Source organism: Oryctolagus cuniculus, chromosome 19 (genome assembly GCF_964237555.1).
Source record: "Oryctolagus cuniculus chromosome 19, mOryCun1.1, whole genome shotgun sequence".
NCBI classification, from domain to species: Eukaryota; Metazoa; Chordata; class Mammalia; order Lagomorpha; family Leporidae; genus Oryctolagus; species Oryctolagus cuniculus.
In genome coordinates, this window is record NC_091450.1 from 18,167,715 (window position 1) to 18,179,810 (window position 12,096).

The 12,096-nt window shown below is 42.6% G+C and overlaps 1 protein-coding gene across 6 annotated transcripts in view; it reads left to right on the forward strand.

Annotated features, from left to right (window-relative positions):
• DNAH3 (dynein axonemal heavy chain 3) overlaps positions 1-12,096 on the forward strand; it is a 191,403-nt gene that overhangs the window by 109,674 nt on the left and 69,633 nt on the right. For all 6 annotated transcript variants that reach the window (XR_011384660.1, XM_051847854.2, XM_070064651.1 and 3 more), the window contains 4 exons: positions 1,303-1,403; positions 3,752-3,857; positions 5,108-5,237; positions 9,122-9,367. Coding sequence is in view for 5 of the 6 variants with exons in the window: in XM_051847854.2 (XP_051703814.2) it covers positions 1,303-1,403; positions 3,752-3,857; positions 5,108-5,237; positions 9,122-9,367 (583 nt within the window). In the remaining variant the exon portion in view is untranslated. The remainder of the gene's footprint in view (positions 1-1,302; positions 1,404-3,751; positions 3,858-5,107; positions 5,238-9,121; positions 9,368-12,096) is intronic.

Below are 12,096 nucleotides of genomic sequence, written 5' to 3' on the forward strand. Positions count from 1 at the left end.
CTCCCAGGGTGTGCATTATTAGGAAACTAGAATCCAGCACAGAGCCAGAAACTTGAACCACATTTCAATATGGGATATAGGCATCCCAAGTTACATCTTAACACCTAAGCCAAATGCCCACTTGGGAAAAATTTAAGTCACACTTTAGGATGAATAAAGGAATTGGTAGTGTTTTCTTCTCTGAGGATCAAGGCCTCAGGACTTGTCTTATGGGTTAAACAACTCACCTGAGCCCATGTAGGCAACTAGGAAGTGGTGCCATGTCTGAGTGTATATTGCAGGGCTCTTCTTTAAGGTTGTACTACTTTCTGTGAGGACATGCTTGCTAAACACTAGGACTTCCAATGGTTTTTCATTCCATTTCAAAAAAGATTTATGGAGACATTCTTGTCACTTTAGCCATGAACTACCACATGGGGAGGGTGGAGTGGAAGGAGGGTTGAAAAGGAGTCTTTTGTGAGAGAGCTGAGCAAATAAAACAGGATGAGGACAGACAAGTTCTATGTGTTTATTTTTTTTTTAAGATTTATTTATTTATTTATTTGAAAGGCAGAATTACAGAGAGGCAGAGGCAGAGAGAGAGAGAGAGAGAGAGAGAAAGAGAGAGAGAGAGAGAGAGAATCTTCCATCTGCTGGTACACTCTCCAAATGGCTGTAGCTGCTGGAGCTGGGTCAATCCAAAACCAAGAGTCTGGCGCTGCTTCCAGGTCTCCCACGTAGGTGCAGGGCCCAAGGTCTTGGGCCATCTCCTGCTGCTTTCCCAGGCACATTAGCAGGGAGCTGGATGGGAAGTGGTGCAGCTGGGACTTGAACCGGTGCTCATATGGGATGCCAGCGACGCAGGCTGCAGCTTTACCTGCTACTCCACAGCACTGGCCCCATCAAGTTCTATGCTAAACACTGAAGAAGAAATCTGGAAATATAATATGTCTTATAACATCTCTTCTTCATCTAAGGTTATAATTCAGTGATTTCCCGTTTTTCCTATTTAAAATTAAAGCTGGACCATGAGCATTGTGCAAAACTCTCTTCTAGTTTTTTTTTTTTCCTTTTGCCATTTTATAGACTGTATATTTTTCTTTTCATCTGTCTCCTTTCTGTAGAAGTGAACCCTAAGAGAACAAGGACTTGTGTCTGTTTTATCCCATGCACCTAACACAGTGCCTGGCACATAGTAAATGCTCAAGAAATGTTTGTGGAATGAATTCAAACCAGCTGTGTCTCCATGGAGGCCTTTCACTTGCAGATGGAATTTGACCCCTGTGCCTGCCCCCCACCCACCCCTCTGCTCTGCCTTTGCAGCTGTGTTTAATGAGTGGCGAGATTATCCAGATGAGTCCCAAGATGAGCCTGATCTTTGAGCCAGCTGACCTGGAGCAGGCCTCCCCAGCCACAGTGAGCAGGTAAGTCAGCTTGCAGTGATGCCCTGAGAGAAGATGTGGCCCCACTACCCCTAAGCAGGAGGACAGCTGTAAAGCCCCACAAATGGGATTGAGCCTCAGCAGATCACTTATGTCATTGGCTGTTCACTTTTGTTTGTCATGAAATCAGTCTTCAATCCACAGTGCTGGTGGAAGTCTGAAATTAAACAAGCAAGTGGAAAAAAGAGTGTGATATAATCTCCTAAAGCTGAACCCATAATGCAGCAATTCTGCTCCTCAGTAACTTTTACTGATGTACAATAGGAGATTTACACAAAAATATTTGTAGTAGCACAACTCACATGAACAAACACTTGGAAGCAGCCTGAATTCCATTATCAGGAGGGAATTTTCAATAAAGTATAATATACTCATAAGTTATTAAATTGGTACATAGCCCTCAAATTTTTAGAAATTAAAATGAAGGCCTGCACTGATAATGCAACTATATGGATAAAGCTTAGCCAATATGTTACAGATAAAATCATAGCAATGTTCCCAAAGTGTTTAAAAGCCCATTAGTGGGCCTGCGCCACGGCTCACTAGGCTAACCCTCCTCCTGTGGCGCTGGCATCCCAGGTTCTGGTCCCAGTTGGGGCGCCGGTTCTGTCCCAGTTGCTCCTCTTCCAGTCCAGCTCTCTTCTGTGGCCCAGGAAGGCAGTGGAGGATGGCCCAAGTGCTTGGGGCCTGCACCCACATGGGAGACCAGGAGGAAGCACCTGGCTCCTGGCTTCGGATCGGTGCAGCACGCTGTAGCAGCCATTTGGGGGGTGAACCAATGGAAGGAAGATCTTTCTCTCTGTCTCTCCCACTGTCTAACTCTGCCTGTCAAAAAAAAAAAAAATAAATAAATAAATAAATAAAATCATAGCAATGTTAAAAATAAAAGCCTTGAAACATTAGCTGTAGCATGGTTCCCTTTTAAAATTATTTTAAAAACAGATAAAATCAAAATATATACATTTTAGGAATGTATAGAGATGCTGTAAAACTCTAAAAGGAAAGAAACCAAGGAGCAGGTGAACACGAGGTTCAGGTGGGAAAGCTCAAGGGAGTAGGATAAAGAAGTCCTTATGTCAGGATCTTGGCCTCTCTCCAGATGGCGGGTTCATGGGCCCTTAAAACATTATTGAAAACAATCAACTAAGAAAGGCCAAACATGGGCTAATGATCAGGGTCCCAAGGGTAATAATTAATCCAATTCTGTGCAGCTGAGATCCATGAAGAATAAAATTTGCCCTCATTCCCAAAGGCAATGTGAGACAGTAGGAAGAGCACATGGCACCTCAAGCTGGCTTGGGTTCCTACCCTCACTGTTACCACTTAACTAGCTGTGTGGTCTCTTGTAAGTCACTTAAGCTCTCTGAGCAACAGTCTCCTCATGTCTAAAATGCAGGCCACAAAGAGGACTATTCAGAGATGAAGGCTTTCAGGGCCTCGAAACGTGCCTGGCATGCAGCAGATGCTCAATAAATGTAAGCTGGTGTCAGAAGCCAGCAAGAGAGCGTCTAGTTTTAGCAAAACAGAGAAAATAGTACTACATTAAGTGTTGCGTGTCAGTATGTGAGTATTCGTGGTAATGATATTATTTGCCATTTATTAAGAGTTTCCTGTGTGCTGGGCATGGTGCTTAATTCTCTGTTGGCAGTTTCTTGTTTAATCTTTATGTTTTTTAAGATTTACTTATTTATTTATTTGAAAGGCAGAGTTACAGAGAGGCAGAGACAGAGCCAGAGAGGTCTTCCAACCACTGATTCACTCCCCAGATGGCCACAACGGCCAGAGCTGCGCCAATCCAAAGCCAGGAGCTTCTTCCAGGTCTCCCATGTGGGTGCAGGGGCCCAAGGACTTGGGCCAGCCTCTACTGCTTTCCCAGGCCATAGCAGAGAGCTGGATTGAAAGTGGAGCAGCCAGGTCTTGAACTAGCACCCATATAGGATGCCAGCACCACAGGCAGTGGCTTTACCCGTTGCACACAGCACCGGCCCCTTGTCATTGAATCTTTACAACATCCTTATGAACTACTTGTTTTTTATGTTCCTCAGTTTACAAAGACACAAGTTCAGAGACAGTGAACAATCTGCCTAAGGTCATTTGGTGGCCAGTAGGATGTGGGGCTGGGATTTGAATCCAGGCCCTCCTGGTTCTCAAGATCTTGCTCTTTTCACTGGTTTCCACCCTTTCCTCACAAAATCTGTGTATCTTCCCCTTGGCCTGGAGCTAGGAATGTTCCAGCCCTTTGATCACCATCACTGCCTGCATAAACTTCACCCTTCCATGCTTGGGAGCCTGGATGTGAGCCAGGCTGGTCCTCTGTTTGTGCTTCCCAGGTGTGGGATGATCTACATGGAGCCCCATCAGCTCGGCTGGAAGCCCCTGAAGGATTCCTACATGGACACCTTGCCCCACAGCCTCAATGAGGAGCACAAGGAATTGGTGAGACCCATAGTTCCCCTTCCTCTCCATCCCATCCCATCTTCCTACTCCTCAACTCAAGGCCTCTTAGGAACCTTCATTGTTCCAGGATAAAAAAAAGGGGGGGCTTGTCTCCAGTTTTTTCTTATTTTCTAGCTGCGTGCCATTTCTCCAGCTTCTTCATGTGGTGAGGATGGTGTGATGCAGTCAATGTCTCCTTTCTGTTCCATCTGCCCCATCATTCCTTGGCTCACTAGTGGGGAATTATGGTGCTGAGGAGCATTCTTTATGTGGCTGGCTGCAATGTTACCCCTTCTCCCATTGACTCACTGGTAGAAGTTACTTTAGAAATGGGACCAAGTTAGGAAGAGATGTGTTCCTCTTTGTCCTGCCATTTCCTATCTGTGTCCTGAACTCCACTAGAACCAATTAGAAGTACGTGCTTTGCAGCTACTATGAGTGACCATTCCCTTCTTCCCTCCCTTCAAGATGTGGGAACATCTGGGCTAGATGGGTACCTGACCACACTCTGCAACAGGAGAAGCAGAAGGGAGAGCCTGTGTTTGTGGTGCCTCTTTTCCTTTTTCATGTTATAAAATTAGAAAAGTGAGTCAGGTGATTTTTAAAAAAGTATAAATGAGGTTGGGAGTAGATACAAGTAGATAAAAGAAGTAAGGATTACCCCAAATAAATATATATGTGCATCTAGTGAGTCCCTGAAACTCAGCCCCAAATTTAGCTCTGCATTTCTTATGGCTGCATTATATAGGAATCTCTCCTTTATAAACATTTAACATTTATTTGTAAATCAGCTATTTATAATTCATAATATTTTATAGAAACAAAATTAAATATGAGGGTATGTCGAAAGTTCATGAAAGTGGAATTAAAAGATGTTTATTTTGGCACAAAAAAATTGTAAACCACACATAACTTTTTCATAATACACATTTTCCATGAACTTTTTGAAGATTCCCTGTATAGTAGCTGGGACCTACGGCTACCTCCTGCATCCTGTAACTGACCCAGAGTAACTCTAAGCCTCCCTGAGTAGCCAGCTCTGGACAATGGAATGAGAATGGGAAACTGAGACAGCTGGGCCTTTGGAACTAGCAAGGAGGAAGCTGGAACAGGAGTCATGCTGCCTGTAGGCTTTTCCCAGTGTACCTCCACTCAAAAGTAATCAACAATCTTAGCCGCATCTCCAGCCTCCTGAAATGAACTCATTTTTTGGTAATGTCTCCCAATCTCACATAGCTTTCTATTCTCAGGTCAATGACATGTTCATGTGGCTTGTCCAGCCCTGCCTAGAATTTTGTCGCCTTCAGTGTAAATTTGTAGTGCAAACATCTCCCATCCACCTTGCCTTCTCGATGATGAGACTATACTCCTCTCTGCTTGGTAAGCGCTACCCAGAATTCCCTAAGCCACATGGGGGTTGGGAGTGTCTTGGCTATTTCTTCTGCTGCTACCTCTTTGGCTCCCTTTGAGTTACAGTAGGACAGCTCTTTGGTATAGTACATGCAAGCCTTTGAAGTATAGATAGTAGAGTCTGGTGAAGAGTCTGAGTATTTAATTTTGATCTAACATGACTTTTCTGGGTTTTCTTGTGCAAATTATCCCATCTTTCCTCAGTCTAAGATTCCTAATCCACATAACAGGGATGATAATTCCTGTTCCTCTCTATGTGAAAGGCATGTCCTACAAGATTAATTTAGGTGAAACATATGAACATCCCACAAAGAATGTCCTAATACATAGAAATGTATTTGTCATAATATATTATATATAATAAAATATAATGTATATGTACATATATATATATAAGAAATTTTCACACATTATCAAATACTTTTCCATGCTGCTGGGAGAACTAACAGCAGAAAGGCTAAAGAACTGACCAAAGCTGGAAGACCTAGGTGATAAAATACAGCAGGCTCCTGGGTATCTGTTGGCAGGATGGGTGTAAGAGAACAGCCTGATGGGAAGACAAGGGATGCCAAGGGGAAGGGAGAAATGCTTGAAAGATGAACTTTATCCAGTTCTCAATTTTCCACTCAAAGTAGCAAGACTCAGAAACAACCGTATCACCTAAGGGCTCATTAAAAAAAAAGAAGCACCTGAGACCCTGTCCAAACCAACTTAGCCATAAACTGCTTTTACAGATCCTGAATGATTTATGTGCACATTAAACCTTGAGAAGCACAAGGGAAATGGTAAAGAGTTTGACATTTTTGAGCCTTCATTGACTCATCTCTTACACAAGTATAACCATATCTCTTTAAGTTTGTTATGTAAGTTAAATAAAAATGAAAGTAGATAGAGAATATTCTGGGAAGATCATGGCATAGAAAGCAGCAGGAACCTGTATCCCCATCTAGACAACAATTCTACTGGCATATTACATATGCCAGTATATATATAACTATTTTGAAATTCTGGCTTAGAGGACAAATTGAGATTAATTTTTATCAGTTTCAGCGTTCAGTGTGGAAGCTGCTACTCTGTCTTGATCCCTCGTTGCAATAGAAGGCAGTTATACACGTGTTCCAGCAGCAGCTTGTACACAGCGTACAGGAGCAAGAGTGGGCAATAAGGATCTGATTACTGGTCACTGCTTCTGGTTGCAGAAGCACAAGCACAGAGACAGGCTGTCATTTCTATGCCCTTTAACCCTCAGGATTGCAAGCTCTGCCACCTCAGGCTGAAACAACTTCTGAGAAATCCAAAAGGCCAGCACCTCCCTCACCCCTTAATTTCTCTCTTTTTCTACTTTTTGGTAGATAGACATTTAATAACTAGGGCATTCAAAAATAACCACATATACAGGAGAATTTAGAAAAGCAGCACAGATGGCCAACGAAAGATACAGTGTCGTAAAGGATCTGAAGAGACTTTAAGACTGTATCTTGGCTGGTGCACCGTGGCTCACTAGGCTAATCCTCTGCCTGCGGCACCGGCACCCCAGGTTCTAGACCCAGTTGGGGCGCTGGATTCTGTTCCAGTTGCTCCTTTTCCAGTCCAGCTCTCTGCTGTGGCCTGGAAGTGCAGTGGAGGATGGCCCAGGTCCTTGGGCCCTGCACCCGCATGGGAGACCAGGAAGAAGCACCTGGCTCCTGGCTTCGGATCAGCACAACACACCAGCCATAGTGGCCACTTGGGGGGTTCAGTGAACCAATGGAAAAAGGAAGACCTTTCTCTCTGTCTCTCTCTCTCACTGTCTAACTCTGCCTGTCAAAAAAAAAAAAAAAAAAGACTGTATCTGGAATCTGATTTCCATAGTTACCACTTTGAACTATTAGATTCAAATGCCCAATATGCAACAACATAAAAAACCCAAGTGCACAAAAGAAACAGAAAAGCATGCTCCATTGAAACAAAAAAAATAAACTGACAGAAATTGTACTGTAGAAAGAAAGGTTCAGATAGTGGACCTACTAGACACAGACTTTAAGACAACTATCTTAAATAGGCTCAAGAACTAAAGTAAGATGTGTCAGAAGACAGTAAAATGATGTGTGAACAAAATGGAAGTGTCGATGGAAAGATTAAAAAAAAAAAACTAAAAGGGAACCGAAAAGAAATTCTGGAACTAAAAGATACAATGACTGAAATAAAGAAAAAAAATACACTAGAAGGACTTAAGGCATAGTTGAGCAGGCCAAAAGAGGAAGCAGTAAACTTGAAGACAGGACAATTAAAATTGTCAAGTCTAAGGAACGCAAAGAGATTGAAGAAAAATGAACAGAAGCTAAGGGACCTGTGGGATGGACATTCAAGCAGCCCAACATACATATTGTGGGAGTCCCAGAAGAAGGAAAAGAGAAAAGTGGCAGAGAGAATATTTGAAGAAATAAGGGTTAGGCTGCTCCATCATGTTTATAGCACTGTTGACAATAGCTAAGATATGGAATCAACCCAGGTGTCCATCATCAGATGAATAATGAAAATGTGTGTACTCTCTGTGTGTGTGTGTGTGTGTGTGTAATGGAATATTATGTGGCTATTAAAAATGAAAACCTATCATTTGCAGCAAAATGGTTTGTACTGGAGGACATATTGTTGAGTAAATAAGCCGGATACAGAAACGCAAATACTACATATTCTCCCTCCTATGTGAAAGCTAAAATTAAAAAAAAAAAGATCAATCTGAACATAGAATGATGATTACTGAAGTCTAGGAAAGATGAGAGGGGTAAAACAAGTTTGGATTTAAAAAAATAGAAGCTGGGTGTACTTCATTTATTGTGACAAATATACTAATATGAAATGTTAATAGGGGAAATAGAGTGAGGGCTATATGGGAACTTATTGTATTACTACCTCATTATTTATGTTTTATACATTTAGAATTAATAATAAATATATAAATAATGGCTGGAAGCCAAAATTTGATTAGGCATGAATATAAATACCCTATCCCATATCATAGTGCCTGGGTTTAAGTTTCAACTTCTGTCTCATTCCAGCTTCCTTCTAACATACACCCTACCCTACTGCTTTCCCAGGCCATAGCAGAGAGCTGAATTGGAAGTGGAGCAGCCGGGACTCGAACCGGCACCCATATGGGATGCCGGCACTGCAGGCAGTGGCTTTACCTGCTACGCCATGGCGCCGGCCCCTAATTCTACTTCTTTGATGTACCTATGGTAGATCAAAGTAGAATGCTGGTTTATAAGGAGCGTGGAGGGAGGATGGAAGAGAAGGTTATTGTTAGTAGGCACAGAACTTCAGTTCTGTACAGTTGAAAGAGTTCTGGATAGGAATGGTGGTGATGGTTGCACAACAATAAGAATGTACTTAATATCACTGAACTGGAATCTGAAAATGGTCACGATTGTTGGGGCCAGCATTATGGCACAATGGTTTAAACTGTCTGTGATGCCAGCATCCCATATGAGCACCAGTTCAAGTACCTGCTGTTCTACTTCTGAGCCAGCTCCCTGGTAAGGTGTGCTTTCCATTGCAACCATTTGGGGAATGAACCAACAGATCGAAGGTCTCTCTGGCTCATTCAATCACTCTGTCTCTCCCTGCTCTCCCTCTTTCTGTAATTCTGCCTTAAATAAATAAATGAATCTTTTTAAAAAATGGTTACAGTGGTAAATTTTGTGTTATGTGTATTTTACTACCGTAAATAAAATGCAAAAGGATCTGACAAGTGACGGGCACTCTCAATATCAGTCACCTCTCCGATCCCTTCATAGAAAAAATTAGCCAGCTCACATGTTTTCTGTCTGTGCCACTCAGTGCCTTTTCCTGAGGTTCTCTTTTCTTACTGTTAGATGAAATCAAGCATATAGAGGAGGAGGAAATGGAGTTATATGAAGGTCTCTCAAGTCAACAGATCTTTCTCTGGCTACAAGGACTGTTCCTCTTCTCGTTGGTGTGGACTATAGCAGGCACCATCAACGCTGACAGCAGAAAGAAATTTGATTTATTTTTCCGCAACCTGATCATGGGCATGGATGATAATCACCCAAGACCCAAAAGTGTCAAGATCACCAAAAACAACATCTTCCCCGATAAAGGTATTTTAGCACTTGTTTGTTTTGTTCCACTATAATAGTTTGAATGATATGTTGCAAACCCAACCAAACTGTAGACCATAGGAGCCCTTTGCAAAAGCTAAGGAATATTGTAAAGTTTTCTGGGTGGGTTCACCTTTTCACAGCAGGATGGTCCTGATGTCAAGATTTTATAAGGGACTGGCACTGTAGTATAGTGGGTAAAACTGCCACCTACAGTGCCAGCATCCACATGGCACCAGTTCGAGTCCCTGCTGCTCCACTTCCTATCTAAATCTTCGCTATGACCTGGGAAAGCAGTGGAAGATGGCCCAAGTCCTTGGCCCCTGCACCCACATGGGAGACCCGGAAGAATGTCCTGGCTCCTGGCTTTGGATCGGCTCAGTTCCAGCCGTTGCGGCCATCTGGGAAGTGAACCAGTGGACAGAAGATCTCTCTCTCTCTCTCTCTCTCTCTCTCTCTCTCTCTCTCTCTCTGTGTCTGCCTCTGCCTCTCAGTTACTCTGCCTTTCAAATAAATAAATAAATCTTTTAAAAAGATTTTATGGGATACTTAAATGCTTTTTATTTTTTAAAAAAGATTTATTTATTCAAAAGGCAGAGTTACACTCACGGAGAAGCAGAGACAGGGGCAAGGAGTATCTTCCATCTGCTGGTTCACTCCCAAAGTGGCCACAACAGCCAGAGCTGCACTAATCCAAAGCCAGCAGCCAAGAGCTTTTTCTGGGTCTCCCACGCAGGTTCAGCAGCCCAAGCACTTGGGCCTTCTTCTACTGCTTTCCCAGGCCATAGCTGAGATCTGGATAGGAAGTGGAGCAGTTGGGACTTGAACCGGTGCCCGTGTGGGACGCTAGCACTGCAGGTGGTGGCTTTACCCACTATTCCACAGCACTGGCCCTTAAATGCTTTTTAATTTTTAAAATTATGATTTTTTCAAAAATTACTTATAACTGCGTTGCAAATCAGAATGAGAAATAGAGCCATTTTTGTTTTTCTTAGTCCTTTCCAGTACTATTTTGTGTGTTTGCATGCTTCATATCATGGTGATAATGTTATTAATATTTCTTTAGTTTTGACATTATAATCTAATATATTGAAATGGTTTTGATTTTGCTACATGATTTTCAAAAGAACTGTTCTAATGTCTGTGAATATTCTCCTATATGTGTGTGTGTGTGTTATCATTTACTAAATTAAAGATGTTTCTTTAAAGTAGCTTTTACTGTTTTTTTCTGCCATCCAAGTAGCACATTAACTTAAAACTTAGAAAATACAGAGAAGAGAATACAAGAAAACTGAGATCAGTGGTAATCCCATTATTCACAAATGCCACTTTTTATGTTTTTTCTTTCAGTTTTTTAAACTATTTCTACAACAAAAAATAGGGTGATGCCATAAATATGTTCCAAATAGCTGTAGTCTTTGTGATTGTTTACAAAAGTATATAAAGGGTTAGGACCTTGATGGAACTTTCAGGAGTGAAAATAATGTATAGGCTGGTGCTGCGGCTCAGTAGGCTAATCCTCCACCTGCGACGCAAGCACCCCAGGTTCTAGTCCTGGTCGGGGCACCGGATTCTGTCCCGGTTGCTCTTCTTCCAGTCCAGCTCTCTGCTATGGCCCGGGAGGGCAGTGGAGGATGGCCCAAGTGCTTGGGCTCTGCACTCGTACGGGAGACCAGGAAGAAGCACCTGGCTCCTGGCTTTGGATCAGCACGGTGCGCTGGCCGCAACACGCCGGTCGCAGTGGCCATTGGGAGGTGAACCAACAGAAAAGGAAGACCTTTCTCTCTGTCTCTCTCTCTCTCTCTCTCTCTCACTGACTAACTCTGCCTGTCAAAGAAAAGAAAAGAAAAGAGAAGAGAAGGGAAGGGAAGGGAAGGGAAGGGAAGGGAAGGGAAGGGAAGGGAGGAAGGGAGGAAGGGAGGAAGGGAGGAAGGGAGGAAGGGAGGAAGGGAGGAAGGGAGGAAGGGAGGAAGGGAGGAAGGGAGGAAGGGAGGAAGGGAGGAAGGGAGGAAGGGAGGAAGGGAGGAAGGGAGGAAGGGAGGAAGGGAGGAAGGGAGGAAGGAAGGAAGGAAAGAAAGAAAGAAAGAAAGAAAGAAAGAAAGAAAGAAAGAAAGAAAGAAAGAAAGAAAGAAAGAAAGAAAGAAAGAAAGAAAGAAAGAAAGAAAGAAAGAAATGTATATATTAAGAAGATTTGGGTTATGCAGATAGGTGCATTTGCTAGAACTTAGTGAATGTACACATAAGATGTGTGCATTTCATTGTAAATTTTATATAAAAAATAGCAGTGGGTATTTAACTTAATAGTTAGGATGCCTGCATCCCACCTGGAGTATCTGGATTCAGTTCTGGCTCTGGCTCTTAATTACAGCTTCCTGCTGATGTAAAGCTCAGGAGGCAGTGGTGATGGCTCAAGTAATGGAGTTTCTGCCTTCTGCCTTCCACATGGGAGACCTGGGATTAGTTCCCAGCTTCTGGCTCCTGCTCTGGTGTAGCTCCAGCTGTTGCAAGCTTTCGGGAAATGAACCAATGGTGGGAGCATGCTCACTTTCTTACTTGCTCTCTCTTTCTCTTTCTGTCCATCTCTCAATCACTGAGTTTCAAATAAGTAAGTGATTTTTAACTGTTTTTTTTTTTTTTACATTAGGTCTGTGATCATTTCAAATTAATTTTTGTGAAAGCTATGATGTTTGTGTAACTTTGTTTTTGAAGGTAGATGTCTTAATTGTTCT